This window comes from Toxorhynchites rutilus, chromosome 2 (assembly GCF_029784135.1).
Source record: "Toxorhynchites rutilus septentrionalis strain SRP chromosome 2, ASM2978413v1, whole genome shotgun sequence".
Classification (NCBI taxonomy): Eukaryota; Metazoa; Arthropoda; class Insecta; order Diptera; family Culicidae; genus Toxorhynchites; species Toxorhynchites rutilus.
This window is the reverse complement of record NC_073745.1, coordinates 105,747,507-105,768,621: the sequence shown is the minus strand read 5'-3', so window position 1 is coordinate 105,768,621 and position 21,115 is coordinate 105,747,507. Positions and strand designations below refer to the sequence as shown.

The 21,115-nt window shown below is 40.0% G+C and overlaps 1 protein-coding gene and 2 long non-coding RNA genes across 3 annotated transcripts; 2 read left to right on the top strand and 1 right to left on the bottom strand.

Annotated features, from left to right (window-relative positions):
• Positions 1-5,326: 5,326 nt before the first annotated feature.
• LOC129769944 (uncharacterized) lies at positions 5,327-6,403 on the bottom strand. The gene is made up of 3 exons (XR_008742001.1): positions 6,182-6,403; positions 5,688-6,122; positions 5,327-5,631 (listed from the first exon to the last, which is right to left on the bottom strand). It is a non-coding gene; the product is annotated as an uncharacterized LOC129769944 (long non-coding RNA).
• Positions 6,404-12,456: 6,053 nt separating this feature from the next.
• Positions 12,457-13,360, top strand: LOC129770098 (uncharacterized). Its single transcript, XR_008742032.1, has 3 exons — positions 12,457-12,489; positions 12,549-12,983; positions 13,040-13,360. It is a non-coding gene; the product is annotated as an uncharacterized LOC129770098 (long non-coding RNA).
• A 2,921-nt stretch (positions 13,361-16,281) lies between these two features.
• LOC129769217 (PSME3-interacting protein) lies at positions 16,282-17,568 on the top strand. Its single transcript, XM_055771323.1, has 5 exons — positions 16,282-16,599; positions 16,652-16,750; positions 16,810-16,970; positions 17,027-17,246; positions 17,307-17,568. The coding sequence occupies exons 1-5, from the start codon at positions 16,503-16,505 to the stop codon at positions 17,495-17,497; spliced, it is 768 nt and encodes a 255-aa protein (XP_055627298.1). The 5' UTR covers positions 16,282-16,502; the 3' UTR covers positions 17,498-17,568.
• The last annotated feature ends 3,547 nt before the right edge of the window (positions 17,569-21,115 follow it).

Genomic DNA, 21,115 nt, shown 5'->3' with positions numbered 1-21,115 from the left:
AAGTTGTGAATTTCGAGGCGAAATTTTTTTGGTGAAACTTTGCATTTTGAAATCGCGTCGCGAGTGCGGAAAGCAAAATGGCAGAGGCGAAAGTGAAATTGGATAAGTTGAACGACAAAAATTTCGCGATATGGAAATTCAAAATGGAGCTTTTGCATAGTGTCGTCGGAGAATCCGGAAGCAGCAGCAGAGCAGGCGGCCTGGCTAGTGAATGACGGGAAGGCCCGGGCTATGATCGGCTTGGCGGTGGAGGACGATCAGTTGGTTCACATCATCCGGAAACCGACAGCGAAGGCTATGTAGGAGTCTGTAATCAAAATCCACGAGGAAACGTCGCTATCCACGACGCTTCATGTTCTGCGAAAGTTGTGCTCGATGAGATTTTCGGAGGAAGGAAATCTATTGGACCATCTGAACGAGATGACCGCGTTACACAATCGGCTAGAAGTGATGAATGAAGGGCTGAAAGATCGAGTGTTCATGGCGCTGATTTTGTCGAGCCTTCCGGCGTCATATGGCAGTTTAATTAACGTGATCGAAAATCGTGAGGAAAGAGAACTAACAGTGGATTATGTGAAGAGTAAATTACGCGACGAGTGGCGTTGTCGCCAAGAGTGTGGACAAAATGAAATTGAAAAAGAAAATGCGCTTAAAATAATGAATGCTGCAAGTACTCACCGTGGTGGAAAATCAAAGTCGGCAGAATTCAAAGTTAAGAAAAAGAACAATAAGTGTCATCACTGCGAGCAAGAGGGCCATTTTAAACGCAACTGCCCAAAATTAGTCAAAGAACGGCAGGAAGCAAAATCAATGGACGCAAGTGCTAAAGTGAATCTGGCTGCTGAAGTTTCGGGGGAGTTGGAAATGTGTTTGGTGGCTGCGTCGTCGTGTGAGGCTAACCGGTGGTACTTGGACTCCGGTGCAACGTCACATATGACGAGCGATAAAACGGTGCTGAGCAATATGAGCCAAGTAAAGCAACCCGAAGGGTGCAAGGTTTTGCGAAATCAAGATACAGTTCTGGTTGGTGAGCGGCATGGCGGACTGTATCCACTGAAACAGTATTCTGAACATGCATTGTTGGGTAAGGTAAATCACCCAGATTTATGCGAACACCTGTGGCATCGAAGACTGGGTCATAGAGATACAAAAGCAGTTTTGAGAATTGTTCGAGATGAACTAGGTTACGGCCTAAAAATGCAAAAATGTGATGTTAAGTGTATTTGCGAAGTTTGCTGTGAAGGAAAAATGAGTCGATTGCCGTTTCCAAAAGAATTTCTGAGCAAGTCAGAAGCAGTAGGCGATATAGTTCATTCTGATTTGGGTGGCCCCATGGAAGTGGCAACACCGAGGGGCAACATATACTTTATGACGGCTATACGATGGTCTACGTACTGAAGGCAAAATCAAATGCCGAATCGAAGATTAAGGAATATTGTACAATGATGAAAAATCAGTTTGGAAGTCCTCCAAGAATTATACGTACAGATGGAGGAGGAGAGTATTCCGGATTGTCACTAAAGCAGTATCTTTCGGAAAACGGCATAATACATCAACGAACGGCTCCATATTCCCCCCAACAAAATGGAAAGGCGGAGCGGAAGAATCGTTACTTGGTGGAAATGGTCAGATGTATGCTCTCGGAGTCTGAACTTGGTAAGCAGCACTGGGGCGAGGCGATTGCTACTGCAAACTACTTGCAGAATCGTCTACCGTCATCAACTATTGAAAAGACACCTTATGAGTTATGGTTCGGTAAGAAACCATCATATACACATATTCGAGTATTTGGTTCAGTGGCGCATGTCCGTATTCCGAAAGAGAAACGTTTGAAGCTAGACAAGACATCGAAGCAGTTGGTACTTGTTGGCTATGATGAAGGGCAGAAGGCCTGTCGTTTCTTAGATCCCGACACCAACGCGATCACCATTAGTAGAGATGTAGTGTTCGAGGAACACCCGATTGGAAAAGAACTACAGCGGTCTGGTGAAGCTAATGAAGAATCGCACTTTGAAGAATCAGAAACAAGCGCCGTAGAAGAAAGTATATCTGTATCACTTCGAGGAACTGGGAATGGAGAACCTATTGATTCCACCGAGCAGGAAATGCATGATGAACAAAATGACTGTATGAAAATGCATCGGAAGGCAATTCGTCGTTTCATGGGTTTCCCTTGGACGAAATAGCAAGATGTTCATCGAGAGGAACGAAAGGAATACCTCCGAGCAGATTGATTGAAGAAATCTTTGCAGTTGGTACTCTTCCCATAGAGGAGGAGGTTGAGCCGAGGACCCTAAAGGAGGCTCTGAGCTGTGAAAAGAAGTCCGAATGGATGAAAGCTATTCAGGAAGAGCTCAAGTCACATGCTTCGAATGGTACATGGAATCTCGTTGAGTTACCTGAGAGCCGAAAAGCAATCGGCTGCCGTTGGGTCTACAAGCTGAAGAGAAATGCTGCTGGAGAGATTATTAAGTGGATTATTAAGCTGGAGACACGATTGGTGGCACAGGGGTACTGCCAAAAGTATGGACAGGACTTTGATGAGGTATTTGCCCCCGTTACAAAGCAAACGATTCTGAGAAGCTTGTTGGCTGTCGGAAGTAAAAGAAACCTGATCTTCAAACACTTTGACGTAAAAACGGCTTATCTTTATGGCAAATTAGAGAGCTGTATATGAAGCAACCTATGGGTTTCGAGAAGAATGGTTCTGAACATCTGGTGTGCAGACTCAGGAGGAGCATATACGGGTTGAAACAGTCGGCGCGATGCTGGAATCATCGACTACATTCAGCGTTGATTGCCATGAGCTTTTTGCAAAGTAGAGCGGATCCGTGCCTCTATACGAAGAACGTCAACAGAAGTTGCATCTATTTATTAATTTATGTGGATGACATTTTGGTCGGCAGTGAAAACGAAAATAACATTGACGCTGTGTACAGATCACTGAACAAGGAGTTCGATATGACAGACCTTGGAAATCTTAACTATTTCTTAGGACTAGAAGTGCAGCGAATCGATGGTACAGCGTTTCTCTCGGAGGATACATCGATCGGGTTATCGAGCGTTTTGGCCATTGCGATGCGAAAACCGCGAAAACACCAATGGACGAAGGATACCTAAAGGTAGATACGAAGAGTGAAGCGCTACAAGATACAACCATGTACAGAAGCCTCCTAGGGGCTCTTTTGTACATCGCAGTCTGTGCAAGACCCGACATTGCAGTGAGCACATCTATACTGGGTCGTCGAGTAAGTTCGCCAACTGTGGCTGATATGACTGCAGCGAAGCGTGTGGTACGCTATTTGAAGGAGACGAAACATTGGCGACTAAAATACAACGATGTCGAGGCTAATCTGGTCGGATATTCCGATGCGGATTATGCTGGAGACCAAAGCACAAGAAAATCAACTTCGGGAATGGTGTTTCTTTTTGCTGGAGGCGCCATCTCATGGGAAAGTCATTTGCAGAACTGTGTGACTCTGTTCTCAATGGAATCGGAGTACGTGGCCTTGAGCGAAGCCAGCCAAGAAGCAGTGTGGCTGCACAAATTGCTGGAGGATCTCGGTGAAACATCAACAACACCTATCGCAATTATGGAAGACAATCAAAGCTGCATTAAATTCGTGAAATCGGAAAGAACCACCCGCCGTTCGAAGCACATCGAAACTCGGGAGTGCTACATAAAGGAGCTTTACAATGATAACACGATAAAGCTGGTCTATTGTCCCACCGAAGACATGGTGGCTGATCTGCTTACAAAACCGCTTGGTCCAGTTAAGGGGCGTAAACTCTCGGTTATGATGGGACTCGGATAAATCAGCAGCTAATCGTTGAGGAGGAGTATTGAGTAATGCAACTATTGCTGCACCCCTCGGCTCCATAGCCGAACGCGAGTGCGTGAGCGGTCACTAACAATACTATAGCTAATCCGAACATTCGAGAAAACGTAGCGACAAAGACGTGTTTCATATTTCTTTACTCGTTAAATAAATTCATTGTTTCTTGATCAGTTTAACTAGTTTCGGCTATTTATTTCCACGGCATAGTAACCTCAACAATGTTTGCCATCGACACATACGATGAGTCTCGAAGTTCTGGCAGGAGTATCTCCGCTTACTCTTCGGTTCACAGAATTATCTTACATATTTCTCATCCGTTGCAAGATAATGAATCCATTGATGATTGATAATTTCGAAAATCTACTCCAACTGACTCCCCAGTCAAGTTTTATGTATTTATCGGGAAGTTAGATCTGATAAAATGTTCTTTGCTGACGGTTCATTCATAAACGGGTCCACTGGCTTCGGCGTCTTCAATGAAAATTTCAGTACCACTTTCAAACTCAAAGACCCTTGATCCTTGTGTATGTCGCTGGGTGCGATATTCTACGCACTAGTGATCATAGAAACGTGAATTTGCGTGATATCTCGGCTTATGTCCAATCACTACAACCTAAACGCGCATCTTTATCGAATTGGGATCGCAGCAAGCAATCGTGTGGCGATGGTTACCACGACATCGAGCATGTTGTCTGGTCGAGTATCCGGTTCCATGCTGCCCGCTCTCAGCTCTCAAGAGCATTGAGGGCACAAGGCAGCTAATCGGATTTCCTCGTCCGGGATATCTCAGGTAGCCGTGATCCTGATCTTCTGCTGCATCTATACCTTTTCCTCAGAATCGCCGATGTCAACGTTTAATTATGTTTCCTCTGTTGTGTCCCTGTATCATATCCCTCCTATCCGATCGATAAACTTTTACTTAGTCGCGGCAATACATACACATACTCTTTTCAGATACACAGGCCAAAGATTGTGCAGGCCAATGATCATTCAACTAGAGTCGAAGGTTTTACCGCTCAGGACAACTCTACACGTACTGATGATTGTATAGGCCAGTGACAACTCTACCCAGGATTCCTCAAGCCAAAAGAGATGCACCACGATTGATATGAGGTACAGACTAAGAAGCGTCGCTGATTAATGGTTGGTAACCCCTCAATAGGAAGTATCCCGTGTTGACCACACATACAGAGCATTGGGACTGCAACATCCCAAATGAGAGAATACGATGTAATACTAACCTCGAGCCAACCGCGAGTAATCGGTTACATATTACTAACATAGTCATAAGGCAAAAATTGTCGAAATATTGAACTCCCGACCCGTGAGGCTAACGCCATATGAGCCTAAATAAAAATATATATTTCGACCTGCTTGCAGCGCTGCTTTCAGCACTGCTTGCTGCTTGTTTGTATTGGTTTGTTATTGAAAATGAAAAGGAAATACATTGATCGATTTTAAACATATTTATTATTATTCAAATCCGACTGAGTACATTGATGAATACCTCCTTGCCCTTGATGACACAGATATGTAGCTGAGGAGGATTCTTCAATGTGCGTGAAGCACGGGGTCTCCGATGGGGAAAATTGCTCGAAATACTATCGATGGCCAGGTCCTGCTGCGGTTGCTGTTGATGCTGTTCCCCGGAATAGCACCCTGGACTAAGAGGATACTGCTGCGGGAAAGCTGATGCTGTTGGCTGGTGTGACAGAAGTGGAAAAAAGCAATGTGGTGATAAGGGAAATCATCTTTCTCATTCGCCGATTGATTGAGTCGGATGTATTCATAGCTGAAACAAAATAAAATGATCAGTAAGTGAAAAGCAGAAATGAATTCCCTACTCACCAGTTGTATGATCCGGATAAAAATGCGAACATTAAAATATCATGCGAATACGTTCGCTTACCTCGCCTATTTTCATTCTACTATACTACGGAATCAGTGCATTCGGGTTCCTCCGGGGTGGTAATTCAGCTGAGCAAGTTGATAAATACCTCCTTGTCGTTGAGTTTTCGTGTCTGAAGAGGATTTTTGAATGTGCGCGAAGCACGGAACCTCTAATGGGGAAAGTTCTTCGCAATACCATACCATGGTCAAATTCTGCTGCTGCTGTTAATGCTGTCCCCCGGCATTGCCAACAGGGGTTGGAGGTTACTGCTGCAGGAAAACGGATGTTGTTGGCTGCTGTGATAGAAGTGGAAATCCGCACTGTGGTGATGGGAGAAATCATCTTTCTCACTTACCGATTGATGGAAGCAAACAAGTCGAATGTATTCATAGCTGTTAAGACAAGATAAAATAATTAATAATTAAAAAGCCGAAATATATTTCATACTCACCAGTTGTATGATCCATTTGTTTTTGTTTGAGATGACAGTTTAGCGGAGTGGAAAAAGGAACCACCAGTGATGCCATTTGGTTTGTTTAATTATTCAGTATTTTCGACTAACGAACTATCCGCGTTGACGATATTGGGGAATAGGCATGACAGTATGGATTTGCAGAAGGAATGAATACACTTTTAAAATGAAAATTATGAATGAACATGATTTTTCCTTAATCAAATTAGTACTCTATGTAAGTGAAAATCATCATTGCCTGCAAGTGGTGAAAAAACGTCATAAAAAAATATGTTTTGAAATAATTTTATATTATAATGACAAGTTTTTTTGAGAATATCTGAACATCTATAGAAAATAATTCAAATTAAGGTCATGACAACGTACTTTAAGTAGAAAAAATTATGCCAAGAAAAAAATTTCATACAAATTTTAGCAAATATAAACTGATTCTGGCCGACTAATATGATAGAGAATAGTTTGCCTCATACAAACTAATGCCGTATCTAGATGTCGATACCTAATCGTCGTCATCGTGAATAGGTAACAGCGTTACGGTCGTTGTTAGGTCGATGTTTTTTTCGTCGATTGGATTGTGGGTTGTGAGACCAGAATAATGCTAATCCATAACGCTTGTAACACTTATTATCTAAGTGGTGCGGACTCAATCCACTTCATTTTCAAGCAAATTAATGCATTTTTTCAAGCGATTTCTTGCAATAAATTCTCAGACCACCAGAGATGCCAGATTTACATATATGTTTGTAAATTTACAGACATATCTGTAAAATACTTTTGACATGGGGCTATGTCTTTGATTTTTATATAGGGGGTTCACTCTACAAAAAATATAATGATTCATTAAGTGTTTTCAAACGCATAATACTCAAAATCGTTATTGTGACATATATTGTGTTATATACCATTAAACAGGAAATTTATCCAGTATTTTATTGCTTGAAATAAACAAATATAGCAAAACAATTTGACTATTAAAATGGTTATGTTTTTTCGATTGCACTAACCACTCGCTTTCCTCCCCGACGGCTACATTCGGGCGTTAGCTCACAATGTGAGTCGGGCGTATCACAAGCTATTCTCCATTTTCGAACAAACAGGCATTTATTGTTGGCAGAATCAATGAAAGTATAATCTTGGAAGATAGTTTTACTCTATTATCCTCAAAGTTCAATCAATTCGGGCTCAATTAACGTCTTTATCGTGTAGGTCTTGCTACTAACAATTTATGTGATTGTGGTCAAGGATTTCATAATATCGAGCATGTTGTTTGGTTACGTAAAAAATACAATAAATGAATTTAACTGGCTGATGATTCAGAAATTCGAAGGGTACACTCACGCATATCAGATTATAACATCTTGAGTAGTCGCGATCGTAATATTATGTTCTCTATATATGTCTTCCTTAGAAGCTCGAATGCACTTGCCCATTCTCCTTTCCCTTTTCTATACTTAAGCAGAACTCAGCATCCAATGAGATCAGTTCACTACAGCAACTACACGAACTTCCCAAGAGAGCACCCAATAGGATACTCAATATACATCACCTGGCCATAATGTTATTACAACCCCCTACAAATAATGGTAACGTGACAACGAAGGAGTAAATGCTATTATTATCCTTAACACATTTTTGTAGTCATAGATTTACTTGGATTAGGCTTATATTTATGAAGATCTTAACTATTTAGACTTGTGTTTAAAAATGATAAATGATGATGTGCACATTATTGAATTGAATGTGGTTTTGGATTCTACCACGTTATCTCATCTAATCCGTAAAGGATACAAGTTCAGTTTCAGGGCTTCCATTTGGTGTATCCAAATAGAAAAAAATACAAATTTTGAACAATAAAAAAAAATCAATTCAAATGCAATTACTACACACAAACACAGGCCTATGTCAAGATCCCGTCCGTGCCCCTAGGCTCAGACCCATCAATGTTTTATTTTTGTTGCAGACTTTTTGGATATAACAATATTTCACAGGTTTCTGAAAAATGAGAGGCTCTACCCAGCAAACATTAAATCGTACAATTATGCACGTGCCAAGTCTTACAAGAAATCCGAATAAATCATAATCGCATATAATATCAATCAAAGTATGCATCGTGTATATTTGAAATCGCATAAAATGTAAAAACTCGATTTTATATACCATTATCAAATTAAGTCGCAATTCGCAACATCAATTATATGATGTACATTGTCGTAAAATATATTTAATCCGCATCATATGCGTATATTACACTGATGCAGTTTGTGTGTCGTATAAGCGTATAATTTAAATCGATTCAGTACTGTAGTAAATCGTGTTGCATGCTGAAGAAAATCATGAAACAGTAAATCATATTAGATCCTAAGAAAGAACATTTTACATCATATTGAAATGTCAATGAAATGCTGATGCACTCGAAAGTTTTAACCGCTGTTGAATTAAATTTCAGATAGCCGCGCGATACAGCTGGTGGATGATAATTCAGACGACCGGAGTTCGAACCCACATCGGAGCAGTTTTCACCAAACATCAATCTGTGCCATTTTAAACATTCATATTCTACTCCCAACACAAGTCAATCAAATAATTATTATTTCTACAAACATAAATACTCATATATAAAAATGGCGATTTGTGAGGCTATAATAAACATTTCACGAAAATATTTTGGGCCATTTGTTTTTGTTTCTATGTCTTTAATAAATCGTATATGAGTATGGCAAAAGTCGTATTTGGTGCTTTGACAATTCATGAATATATTCATACTAGATCGCAATTCAATTTCAACATAATCGCTATTATAGCCGGTCAAAGTTGCATATTCATCCAAACAAATTCGGTGAGCATTTGTCATGTATGTATATGGCCTCCACTTTTGCATGCATATGCCAACCAAATTTTAGGGCATATGATGTTATATATACGCTTGTTATGCGATTTAATGTTTGCTAGGTATTCATCAAATCACAATATTTTACTCACTGTATGACATTTTTCATAGTTTTAATACATAAAAAGTTTTTATATTCAGTTTATATCAATACACATGACGTTAGTCCTATTTTTTGAGTCATTCATTATCATTTTGCCGCCCGGCGTAACGACAGTGGTTATGTGCTCAAAATAGGTCGCACCGCAGTGATGTCGTGAGCATAGCATCGCTCAGTGGCCGATGACAGTACTTCGTATCTTTTGCATTCTGTTGGTGTTTTGTTCGGTAACAATAGCCTGTACACGTCCTTGTACACAAACCAAGTAAACCGAATTAGCGCTGCCGGCGCCCAGCAAATCATTTTCTAGCAAATATGCGGATGGCACATGTTGCTAATTTCCTTAAAAATGACTCTCCTAGAGGGGTATCTTTTGAGCAAACGACAATGAGTTGATTCTCAAAGCCCTAACTGAACATCTTTGAGAAATATTAAGATTGACTACATCCAAGCGATAACGGAGACCGTTTCTTCCCAGTCCTTAAGCATCCCTTCAACCTCGCACTGTTAGCCTATATCTATCTATATAAATAAAAATGGAGGCCAAATCTATTCGTAAGCGGAAAACCCGAAAAAGGGATGGTTCGATTTTAGCCTTTATTTTTTTGTATTCATCTCTTCCCGTAGATCAATATAGTGGAGAGCAAAATCGGAAAATTTTCGGAAAACTCTGAAGGAATGTCGAAAAATTGAATTCCCATATGACCGAAAATTACAGCGTGATAAGCGTTGTTAGTCCATTCGATATTTGCGCTAGCGAAGTTGATCTTTGTTCAAAAGTGGAAATGGTTTTTCAGGCAAAACAACGAATTCCCATATCTTCTATCTATCCATATATCTATATAAATAAAAATGGAAGGCCAAGTGTGTTGTTAATCGCAAATTCCGATTAAGGAAAGGTCCCTTTTGAGTCGTCCCGACATTTTGTTGTATTTGTTGTATTCTGCCCATAGAACAATGCTATGATAAGAAAAAGTTTAGGAATTCGTTTTAACGAATTCATATCAAAACAATAATGTTGTGTGGGACGAAGTTAGCCGGGTCAGCTAGTATATATACAGCCATTCCATGTCAAATCGATAAAGTGGTTCTCAATGGGAAACATGATTTTTCGGACCACCGGTTAACTTTGAAAAACTATATCTCAAAAATGAAAAAATACTGTCTCTGAAACCGAAATATGTCATGTAAAACATCCTCAGCTTTCTAGAAAAATATGAAAAAATATAGAACCCTCTAGTCCAAAGCCACGAAAACAGTAAAAAACAACTACAATCGATCATTACGAAAATAAAATCCATTTTTTTGCGAGTTCAATATTTTTTTAATAAAGAGCTAGCTAATTGGCTTCAATTAGATGTGTCGATAATCGGTTCAGTGGGGAAAAACAAAAGATTTTTCGGACCACCCTAAAATGGAAATGGTCATCCTAACGAAAAAATAAAAAAATACGGGTCTAATATTTTGCGATAAAGAACAAAACTACCACTTTTCATCATAATCTGAGAACCACTATATCGATTTGACATGGAATGGCTGTATATATGCAAAATACACATATACAAAGTATACAAGAATATACAAAAAACAATCTTACGTGCATTGCGATGTACAAAGTATTAATGAATCTGTGAGAATCAACGTTAAGAGACATTTCTACAGATCCGTAACTTTAACAGACATTTCCACATTTTTAACAGACTTTCACATATTTTTACAGATATTTTTTTAAAAATCATCTGGCAACTCTTCGTTCCACTTTTCATCGAATGTTTTCAAAACGCAGGAGTAAACATTTACGTGACTGTGACTTCGTTTGTTTTTATTTCGTTCGGAAAAATATTATATCTGGGAAAGTGGACATTAAAAATGCGTTACTCAGTGAAGGCTGCCTGAATACGAATGAAACGTTTTTACAAACGCGTTCAGAAACGTTTTTACAGACGCGCTGGGTCGGTTTTTGCGGAGATGACAAACTAGTTCCGAATAATGGTTCCCGTATCTGTGGAGTAAGTACGACATTTGAATGATTGAAAACCAAAAGTGTATCAAACCTTTCATACATATTTTCAGGATTATTTTGATACAAATACATCGTTACATTTCAACCGGAAAGGAAACCTCGTGAGAAACCGTAATGCCTTCTCCACTATTAAGCCGGTAGTTGACTCAGAAGATTAAGTCCATCATCAACACGAAGCGCAGATTGCTTCACCGTTACATTAATCACCAGCACTAGCGGATCATAATTACGTGGATTTCATTTGGCCAGCTTCATTAGCAAAGCTGTTTTCACCGACGTTAGAAAAAAAACGTCCCCAAAACATTTCACTATTGATATGTATGTATGTATCAAAACTCGCCAATGTCGAATTTGGCTCCCACATTAAAATCTTGGAGTGAACTAAGCGTTATTCGTAGGTTATGATATTATGTCAAGTTCTGATGCCTTGCAATATGAGATGCTCTTTCAGAAATGCAATGGTCGATTAAACAATTGACGGAAAAATGTAATTCGTTCATCTTAAAAGTTTAATTATTTTTGCCTTTGATAACAATACCTTTTTTATAGTGTTGATTATCATAAGAAAAATAACACTCCTGATCGTTGGATCTTTTTTGACATTTCAATTGGATCTTTTTTGACAGCCGTTTTGATTCAGTCCGCACTACCTAGCTTATTATGATTGATTATGACCACCCACAATCCAATCGACGAAAAAAACATCGACCTAACAACGACCGTAACGCTGTTACCTATTCACGATGACGACGATTAGGTATCGACATCTAGATACGGCATTAGTTTGTATGAGGCAAACTATTCTCTATCATATTAGTCGGCCAGAATCAGTTTATATTTGCTAAAATTTGTATGAAATTTTTTTCTTGGCATAATTTTTTCTACTTAAAGTACGTTGTCATGACCTTAATTTGAATTATTTTCTATAGATGTTCAGATATTCTCAAAAAAACTTGTCATTATAATATAAAATTATTTCAAAACATATTTTTTTATGACGTTTTTTCACCACTTGCAGGCAATGATGATTTTCACTTACATAGAGTACTAATTTGATTAAGGAAAAATCATGTTCATTCATAATTTTCATTTTAAAAGTGTATTCATTCCTTCTGCAAATCCATACTGTCATGCCTATTCCCCAATATCGTCAACGCGGATAGTTCGTTAGTCGAAAATACTGAATAATTAAACAAACCAAATGGCATCACTGGTGGTTCCTTTTTCCACTCCGCTAAACTGTCATCTCAAACAAAAACAAATGGATCATACAACTGGTGAGTATGAAATATATTTCGGCTTTTTAATTATTAATTATTTTATCTTGTCTTAACAGCTATGAATACATTCGACTTGTTTGCTTCCATCAATCGGTAAGTGAGAAAGATGATTTCTCCCATCACCACAGTGCGGATTTCCACTTCTACCACAGCAGCCAACAACATCCGTTTTCCTGCAGCAGTAACCTCCAACCCCTGTTGGCAATGCCGGGGGACAGCATTAACAGCAGCAGCAGAATTTGACCATGGTATGGTATTGCGAAGAACTTTCCCCATTAGAGGTTCCGTGCTTCGCGCACATTCAAAAATCCTCTTCAGACACGAAAACTCAACGACAAGGAGGTATTTATCAACTTGCTCAGCTGAATTACCACCCCGGAGGAACCCGAATGCACTGATTCCGTAGTATAGTAGAATGAAAATAGGCGAGGTAAGCGAACGTATTCGCATGATATTTTAATGTTCGCATTTTTATCCGGATCATACAACTGGTGAGTAGGGAATTCATTTCTGCTTTTCACTTACTGATCATTTTATTTTGTTTCAGCTATGAATACATCCGACTCAATCAATCGGCGAATGAGAAAGATGATTTCCCTTATCACCACATTGCTTTTTTCCACTTCTGTCACACCAGCCAACAGCATCAGCTTTCCCGCAGCAGTATCCTCTTAGTCCAGGGTGCTATTCCGGGGAACAGCATCAACAGCAACCGCAGCAGGACCTGGCCATCGATAGTATTTCGAGCAATTTTCCCCATCGGAGACCCCGTGCTTCACGCACATTGAAGAATCCTCCTCAGCTACATATCTGTGTCATCAAGGGCAAGGAGGTATTCATCAATGTACTCAGTCGGATTTGAATAATAATAAATATGTTTAAAATCGATCAATGTATTTCCTTTTCATTTTCAATAACAAACCAATACAAACAAGCAGCAAGCAGTGCTGAAAGCAGCGCTGCAAGCAGGTCGACGCCTTGCACATGTTGGCGAAAAAGTGGCGTCAAGTTGTTCGATGAATGCATATGAAAGGTCGATAACTCGATTGCAAGGTGGCAGCATTTGAGGTCGATTGTTGACATTTCATCGACCCGATCATGGCAGGTAAAACGAATTGTGGGAATACAAACAAGCAGCAAGCAGTGCTGAAAGCAGCGCTGCAAGTAGGTCGACGCCTTGCACATGTTGGCGAAAAAGTGGCGTCAAGTTGTTCGATGAATGCATATGAAAGGTCGATAACTCGATTGCAAGGTGGCAGCATTTGAGGTCGATTGTTGACATTTCATCGACCCGATCTTGGCAGGTAAAACGAATTGTGGGAATACAAACAAGCAGCAAGCAGTGCTGAAAGCAGCGCTGCAAGCAGGTCGACGCCTTGCACATGTTGGCGAAAAAGTGGCGTCAAGTTGTTCGATGAATGCATATGAAAGGTCGATAACTCGATTGCAAGGTGGCAGCATTTGAGGTCGATTGTTGACATTTCATCGACCCGATCTTGGCAGGTAAAACGAATTGTGGGAATACAAACAAGCAGCAAGCAGTGCTGAAAGCAGCGCTGCAAGCAGGTCGACGCCTTGCACATGTTGGCGAAAAAGTGGCGTCAAGTTGTTCGATGAATGCATATGAAAGGTCGATAACTCGATTGCAAGGTGGCAGCATTTGAGGTCGATTGTTGACATTTCATCGACCCGATCTTGGCAGGTAAAACGAATTGTGGGAATACAAACAAGCAGCAAGCAGTGCTGAAAGCAGCGCTGCAAGCAGGTCGACGCCTTGCACATGTTGGCGAAAAAGTGGCGTCAAGTTGTTCGATGAATGCATATGAAAGGTCGATAACTCGATTGCAAGGTGGCAGCATTTGAGGTCGATTGTTGACATTTCATCGACCCGATCTTGGCAGGTAAAACGAATTGTGGGAATACAAACAAGCAGCAAGCAGTGCTGAAAGCAGCGCTGCAAGCAGGTCGACGCCTTGCACATGTTGGCGAAAAAGTGGCGTCAAGTTGTTCGATGAATGCATATGAAAGGTCGATAACTCGATTGCAAGGTGGCAGCATTTGAGGTCGATTGTTGACATTTCATCGACCCGATCTTGGCAGGTAAAACGAATTGTGGGAATACAAACAAGCAGCAAGCAGTGCTGAAAGCAGCGCTGCAAGCAGGTCGACGCCTTGCACATGTTGGCGGAAAAGTGGCGTCAAGTTGTTCGATGAATGCATATGAAAGGTCGATAACTCGATTGCAAGGTGGCAGCATTTGAGGTCGATTGTTGACATTTCATCGACCCGATCTTGGCAGGTAAAACGAATTGTGGGAATACAAACAAGCAGCAAGCAGTGCTGAAAGCAGCGCTGCAAGCAGGTCGACGCCTTGCACATGTTGGCGAAAAAGTGGCGTCAAGTTGTTCGATGAATGCATATGAAAGGTCGATAACTCGATTGCAAGGTGGCAGCATTTGAGGTCGATTGTTGACATTTCATCGACCCGATCTTGGCAGGTAAAACGAATTGTGGGAATACAAACAAGCAGCAAGCAGTGCTGAAAGCAGCGCTGCAAGCAGGTCGACGCCTTGCACATGTTGGCGAAAAAGTGGCGTCAAGTTGTTCGATGAATGCATATGAAAGGTCGATAACTCGATTGCAAGGTGGCAGCATTTGAGGTCGATTGTTGACATTTCATCGACCCGATCTTGGCAGGTAAAACGAATTGTGGGATTACAAACAAGCAGCAAGCAGTGCTGAAAGCAGCGCTGCAAGCAGGTCGACGCCTTGCACATGTTGGCGAAAAAGTGGCGTCAAGTTGTTCGATGAATGCATATGAAAGGTCGATAACTCGATTGCAAGGTGGCAGCATTTGAGGTCGATTGTTGACATTTCATCGACCCGATCTTGGCAGGTAAAACGAATTGTGGGCAGGGATGCCATGTGATTTTTTAAAATGTCTTCACATGGTACGAAAAAATGTCTTCAAATGTCTTCACAATCATATCGGATGAAACTAAAATCCATAACACACTTTTGAGCAAAGTTTAATAGCTAATTCAATGTTTATTTAAATTGGTATTGTTATACAGCGCATTTTATTAAACATACTTTTAGGTTTTGAAGATTATTTCAATAAATGTGAACATAGAATATATTGCGCAACTGCGAAATAAATTTTATGAGTTTAAAAATAATAATTAGCTTGATAAACCGTTGATTGAGGTAATATAGACCCAGTTCTTCCAAAAAAACGGAACTGTGATAACTCAATTTGTTTATTTTAGCTTTGAAGTTTTGGTTGTAACTCAAACCATATCCATAAACTAATTATTGAAACGGTATTTAACCGGAAAACCTTCGATTTGTGTATAATAAAAAAAAAATTAAAAAAATACAATGTCACAATCATTCGAATTCTCGAGCGCAAATGAACTAATGTTTCTAGGGGCATTCATATGCATTCAGATTGCTGGAAGCTCTCTAGAATTTGTAGTAAAAGTCGAATTGTTGTTTAATACATTGTATATGCATTTTGATTTTCTGCTTGAAAAAATTTGAAAAAAGCAAGTTGATAACCCCGAGACAAAAGTCTCCGTTGATTACTAATTACAGAATTACAGAACAGAAGTGAACAAGTGATAATGATAAAAAAGCAAACAAAAGACAAAAGCTCTACTTCTTTTGACGATATTTTCGGCCAATAGTTAGAATGTCATGGAAATAATACCACTCAATAACCGACATATCGAAATGTCTTCACATATTTCATATTGTCTTCAAAATGTCTTCACAAATCAAATGTCTTCACAGCAGGTCAAATGTCTTCAAAATGAAGACGTCTCTTCAAACCTGGCATCCCCGATTATGACCAAAACACAAAAGTAAACATTGGTGGAGTGGTAGACTGTTCAGCTATTCAGTAATAATCAATTCAATAATATTTTAATTGTTGGCTATTGTAAGCAAACAACTTAGCGTGTTTGCCAAAACAAAGTTTTCCCCTAGTCAACGATCTATCCTTCAATATGAGCAGTGGGTTTGTTACGGAAACGGAGATTGTGGAAGCCCGTAAAAGGCGACAGGAAGAATGGGAAAAAGTGCGAACCGCAGATCAGCCGCTGGGTAACTTTAACTTAGAATAATAATTACTTTGATAATTTATATACTGTTACAGAGGCTCCGGAGGAAGAGTACGATTCACGATCGTTATATGATAGGCTCCAGGAACAGAAGCAAAAGAAAGATCTTGAATACGAGGAGGCACACAAACTCAGTATGTATTGGACATTACGATTCGGGTTGCCGGCAGTGAATCGGAAATTTCCATTGCAGAAAACATGATAAAAACATTGGACGACGACGAGGTAGAGTTTCTCGATCTCGTAGATAACAACAAGCTCAAGGCCGAGCGACAAGCACAACTCGATGAAGAGAAAGAAATGTCCGAATTTCGACAGAAGGTTGCTTCACTGCATGAAAAGCAAATGGATGACGTGAGTTGAGTATTAAACTTTACATTGAATAACAAGTTTAATTAAGTAATTTGCAGCAAATACAACAGCAGATATCCAAACCAAAACCCCCAAAAACGTCGCTTGTTTCCAATAGAATGTCTCAGAAAAAAATATTGTCTGCAGTGGTTGTGAAGAAACGGAAACATGACGAAGTAGCGACCAGCACTTCTGCTGATAATAAAGTGAACGACAAACAGCAAAGTGAAGAAATAACTCAATCAAAACATATTGCATCAGATGAAAAAACCAACAATGGTACTTGCATTCTTATTCGAGTTAACGAGTAACAATCAATGAGTGTAAGCTTTATTGCAGTTGCTCGTGAAAAGGTAGCATCTAACAAAAAGATAAAAAGCGGTGCCATGCAAGTAATTGGCATTTTGCCAGGCTTAGGATCCTATCGTGAGTCTACCGATTCGGAAGCCAGCAGTGACTCGGATGTTGAGACTAGTCAGTACGATTGGATTGGTAGAAAAATCTGTAAGGAAGCGTCCGAAGGTAAGTGATGGGTCTTATTAGGAAGCAGTGTCTATAAACGATGTTTGAGTAAATAAAATCTATTGACACAACTGCAAAAGACTTTTTTGTACTTCCAAGTAAGATGGATGAAAAACGTGCGTTTACAATGAAAATTCAAGATTTAAGTGCGATTCATATACAACATCCACGTCACGTTCACGTTCCGTCCTGTCACGTTGCGTCAATTATTCTTCTAAGCAGTTCTTATGCAAACATTCACATACACCGGCAACGGCAACTTCGATTTGCCGTTGCTGGTGTATGTGAATGCTTCAATATGAATTGCATGGAAGAATAACTGGCGTAACGTGACGTGACGGAACGTGAGCGTGACGTGGATGTTTTATGTGAATCGCGGTTGGCTCGAGGTTAGTACAGTGGAACCCCGATTATCCGCGGAATAGTCAGGCTAGCTCACCGCGGATTACGAAAATCGCGGATAACACAAAAAATGACTAAAAATGAGGCAAACACAAAAAAGATATCTCAGTACGAAAACAATGTTTTATCAATACAGGAATTATTGAACTATCCATCTGTAAGGTCGCGTACACCTGTAGTCAAATAATGTGTTAAGTCCTGACCAAAACGAGAACAAAAACCTACACTCATTGTCAAATTTAGGGTAGGTTCAAAGAATTACTATAGAACTCGCTTTCGCGGATAAATCGCACCGCGGATCATCCGCTCGCGGATGATGTGTGTTCTACTGTATTACAAGTGTTCTCATAATTGGGATGTTGCAGTCTTCATACTCTGTACGTGTGTCCGATACGGGATACTTCCTATTGGGATGCAGCTGACCGTTAATCAGCAACGCCCCCCAGGTCTGACTCCATATCTAGCGTGGTGCGTCTTTCTCGACTCGAGGAATCCAGGATAGAATGATCACTAGCCGGCGCAATCATCAGCTCGTGTAGAGTTGTCATGAGCGGTACAACCTTTAGCTCTTGTTGAATCATCAGTGGACTGCACAAACTTCGGCCCGTGTATCTGTAAAGAGTGTGTGTATGTATTGCCGCGACTAAGTAAAAGTTCATTGATCGGATAGGAGGGATATGAAACAGGGACACAACGAAGGAAGCATCATTAAACGTTGACATCGGCGTTTAATCGGAACAGGTATACATGAAGCAGAAGATCACGGCTACCTAAGATGTCCCGGACGGGGATATCCGATTGTCTGCCTTGTGCTCTCAGTGCTCTAGAGAGCTGAGAGCGAGTAGCATGGAACCGGATACACGACCAGACAACATGCTCGATGTCGTGGTAGCCATCGCCACAATCACAAAGATTGTTTGCTGCGAGCCCAATGCAATAGAGATGCGCGTTTAGGTTGTAGTGATTGGACATAAGCCGAGATATCACGCGAATGAAATCACGATCTACATTCAATCCCTTGAACCATGCACTAGTCGAGACCTTAGAGATAATCTTGTGTAACCACATGCGCTGCCAACTTAAGAGTGTGTGCTGACGAGGAGTGTGAAAAAATTCATTATAAGCAATTTGCCTTTCAAAAAGTGTGCCTTCTGAAGCGCCCACCTGAGCTAGCGAGTCCGCTTTCTCATTCCCCGGAATCGAGCAAAAAGGGGGTCCCCATGCTAAGGTGATCGTGAATAATTTTTCGACCAAAACACTCAATAATTGTCTTTTTTTGTGAGGAAATAAGATGAGCGTTTATCAACTTTCATTGAGCGGATTGCCTCTTTTGAGCTGAGACTGTCTGAAAAAAAGTCACAGGAGGGTTGTGTCCGAGACACGACCGCATAATTGACGTAGGATTCCGTTAGGTTATCTGTTGATTTTGGATAATTACATCGTTAAACTCTTTGATAATGATTAGGTGGACCTGAAAAGGACCGTTTTGTTTGGTTGTTGGGTATTGTTTGTTCATTCCACCAGTGTCTAAAGGGTGATGATTACAGAAGGATGAAAAACAGTCGTTGGTTGGTGCTTGTCAGATAAAGGATACCGAAGTGGAACGAGATATGATGAGAACCGCCCTCTATGATCCTAGACGAGATGCCTTTTGTGATATGTATTGATGAACTAAAGAAAAAAAAATCACCAATGTAATATAAGATAATTATTAATACCGAACACAATTATCAATTTTTCTTATCAGTAAAACCATGTTACTTTAATATAGCGAAAATATATTTGAAATGGGAAAGGTAATTTTCTTTTATAATTTTTACTTTCTGATTGTTTATTCAACCCAATGCGAATTTTAATTGGACTAACAATACCTAATATTATATGTACACCTAATACTATATGTACTATATGTAGTGAGACTCTATGTTGTACGGGAAAGGGTTAACACAACGGCTATCGTATACAATTTTACACCTACCCTTGTGCTAAATTTTTCACAATACACGATCGGACATTGATATGGTGTTTCACGAAGCAACCAACATTAAAGTTCCAAATTTAAATTTTCTTTGCTAGAATTATTCGTATCACTCTTCTTATTTGCAATATAAAAATGCCCCCGACTTTCATGTATTTGCAATGCCGATTTCCATCAGGCAGCTTGGTTTTGATGTCTCTGTTAGGGAACCGCCGCATGTGTCGTCAATTTCGACCAATCAGAAGTGGGTATTTCCGTTAGGATAGGGGTTGAGATTTTTCAATTGTTTGATAGTTAGTTTAATGATATATTATTTTGTTCAATATAAAAAATTGTTATGGAGTGCCGAAATCGATTGACGCAAAAATTTCATCAATCCGTCATCAAATGACTGAGCAATAAGCGTTTGAAATTGGACAATTTTCGCGATGTGCTCGATTCTCGATTTTCAATTTGTACCCCAATATGTTCCCGAAAGACGTTATCCTACGTCAAAAATAATGGTCGATGGGCAGCGTTTCAATGATCCCTAGTGCGTAGTATGTCGCACCCAGCTCAGCGACATATACCATCAGTAAAGAACATTTTATCAGATCGAAATTTTCCATATTCTGCCGAAAATATTGGCAGAATAAAATCAGAGCGTAGATGATCTGGGATTTCATGGATTTTTTAAAACTTGATTGAGGAGTAGATTTTCGAAGTTATCAATCACCAATGGATTCATGATCTTGTAACGGATGGGAGATCTGTAAGATAATTCTGTGAACCGAAGAGTAAGCGGAGATACTCCTGCCAAGACTTCGAGACTCATCGTATGTGTCGAATGCAAACACCCCATGGCTATACGCAAGCAACGATATTGTATCCTCTCCAGCTTGAATCCTGGCAGCTGATCGGAAGCAAAAACTGCCATATTCTAACACTGATAATATCGTTGTTTTGTACAATCAAAACACAGTGGAACTTCGATTATCCGCGAAAACGAGCTTCGTAGTAATTCTCGTGGCATCATATGGAATTCGCTGTCGCGCATAATCCGCACCACGAATCATCCGCTCGCGGATAATCGAGGTTCCACTGTACTTTAATGAATTCTGTATTGATGAAACATAGTTTTCATGCTGAATTTTGTTTGTGTTTGAACCATATTTTTAGTTCTTTATTGCGTTATCCGCGCTGACTTTACCAGACTATTCCTCGGATAATCCGGGTTCTACTGTAGGCACTAGAAAAAAAAGTATAT

Excerpts from the sequence above, each read along its gene's own strand:
- LOC129769217 (XM_055771323.1), top strand. The coding sequence starts at position 16,503 with ATGAGCAGTGGGTTTGTTACGGAAACGGAGATTGTGGAAGCCCGTAAA. Across the intron at positions 16,600-16,651 it reads AACCGCAGATCAGCCGCTGG|AGGCTCCGGAGGAAGAGTAC; the intron begins GTAACTTTAACT and ends ATACTGTTACAG. Across the intron at positions 16,751-16,809 it reads CGAGGAGGCACACAAACTCA|AAAACATGATAAAAACATTG; the intron begins GTATGTATTGGA and ends TTTCCATTGCAG.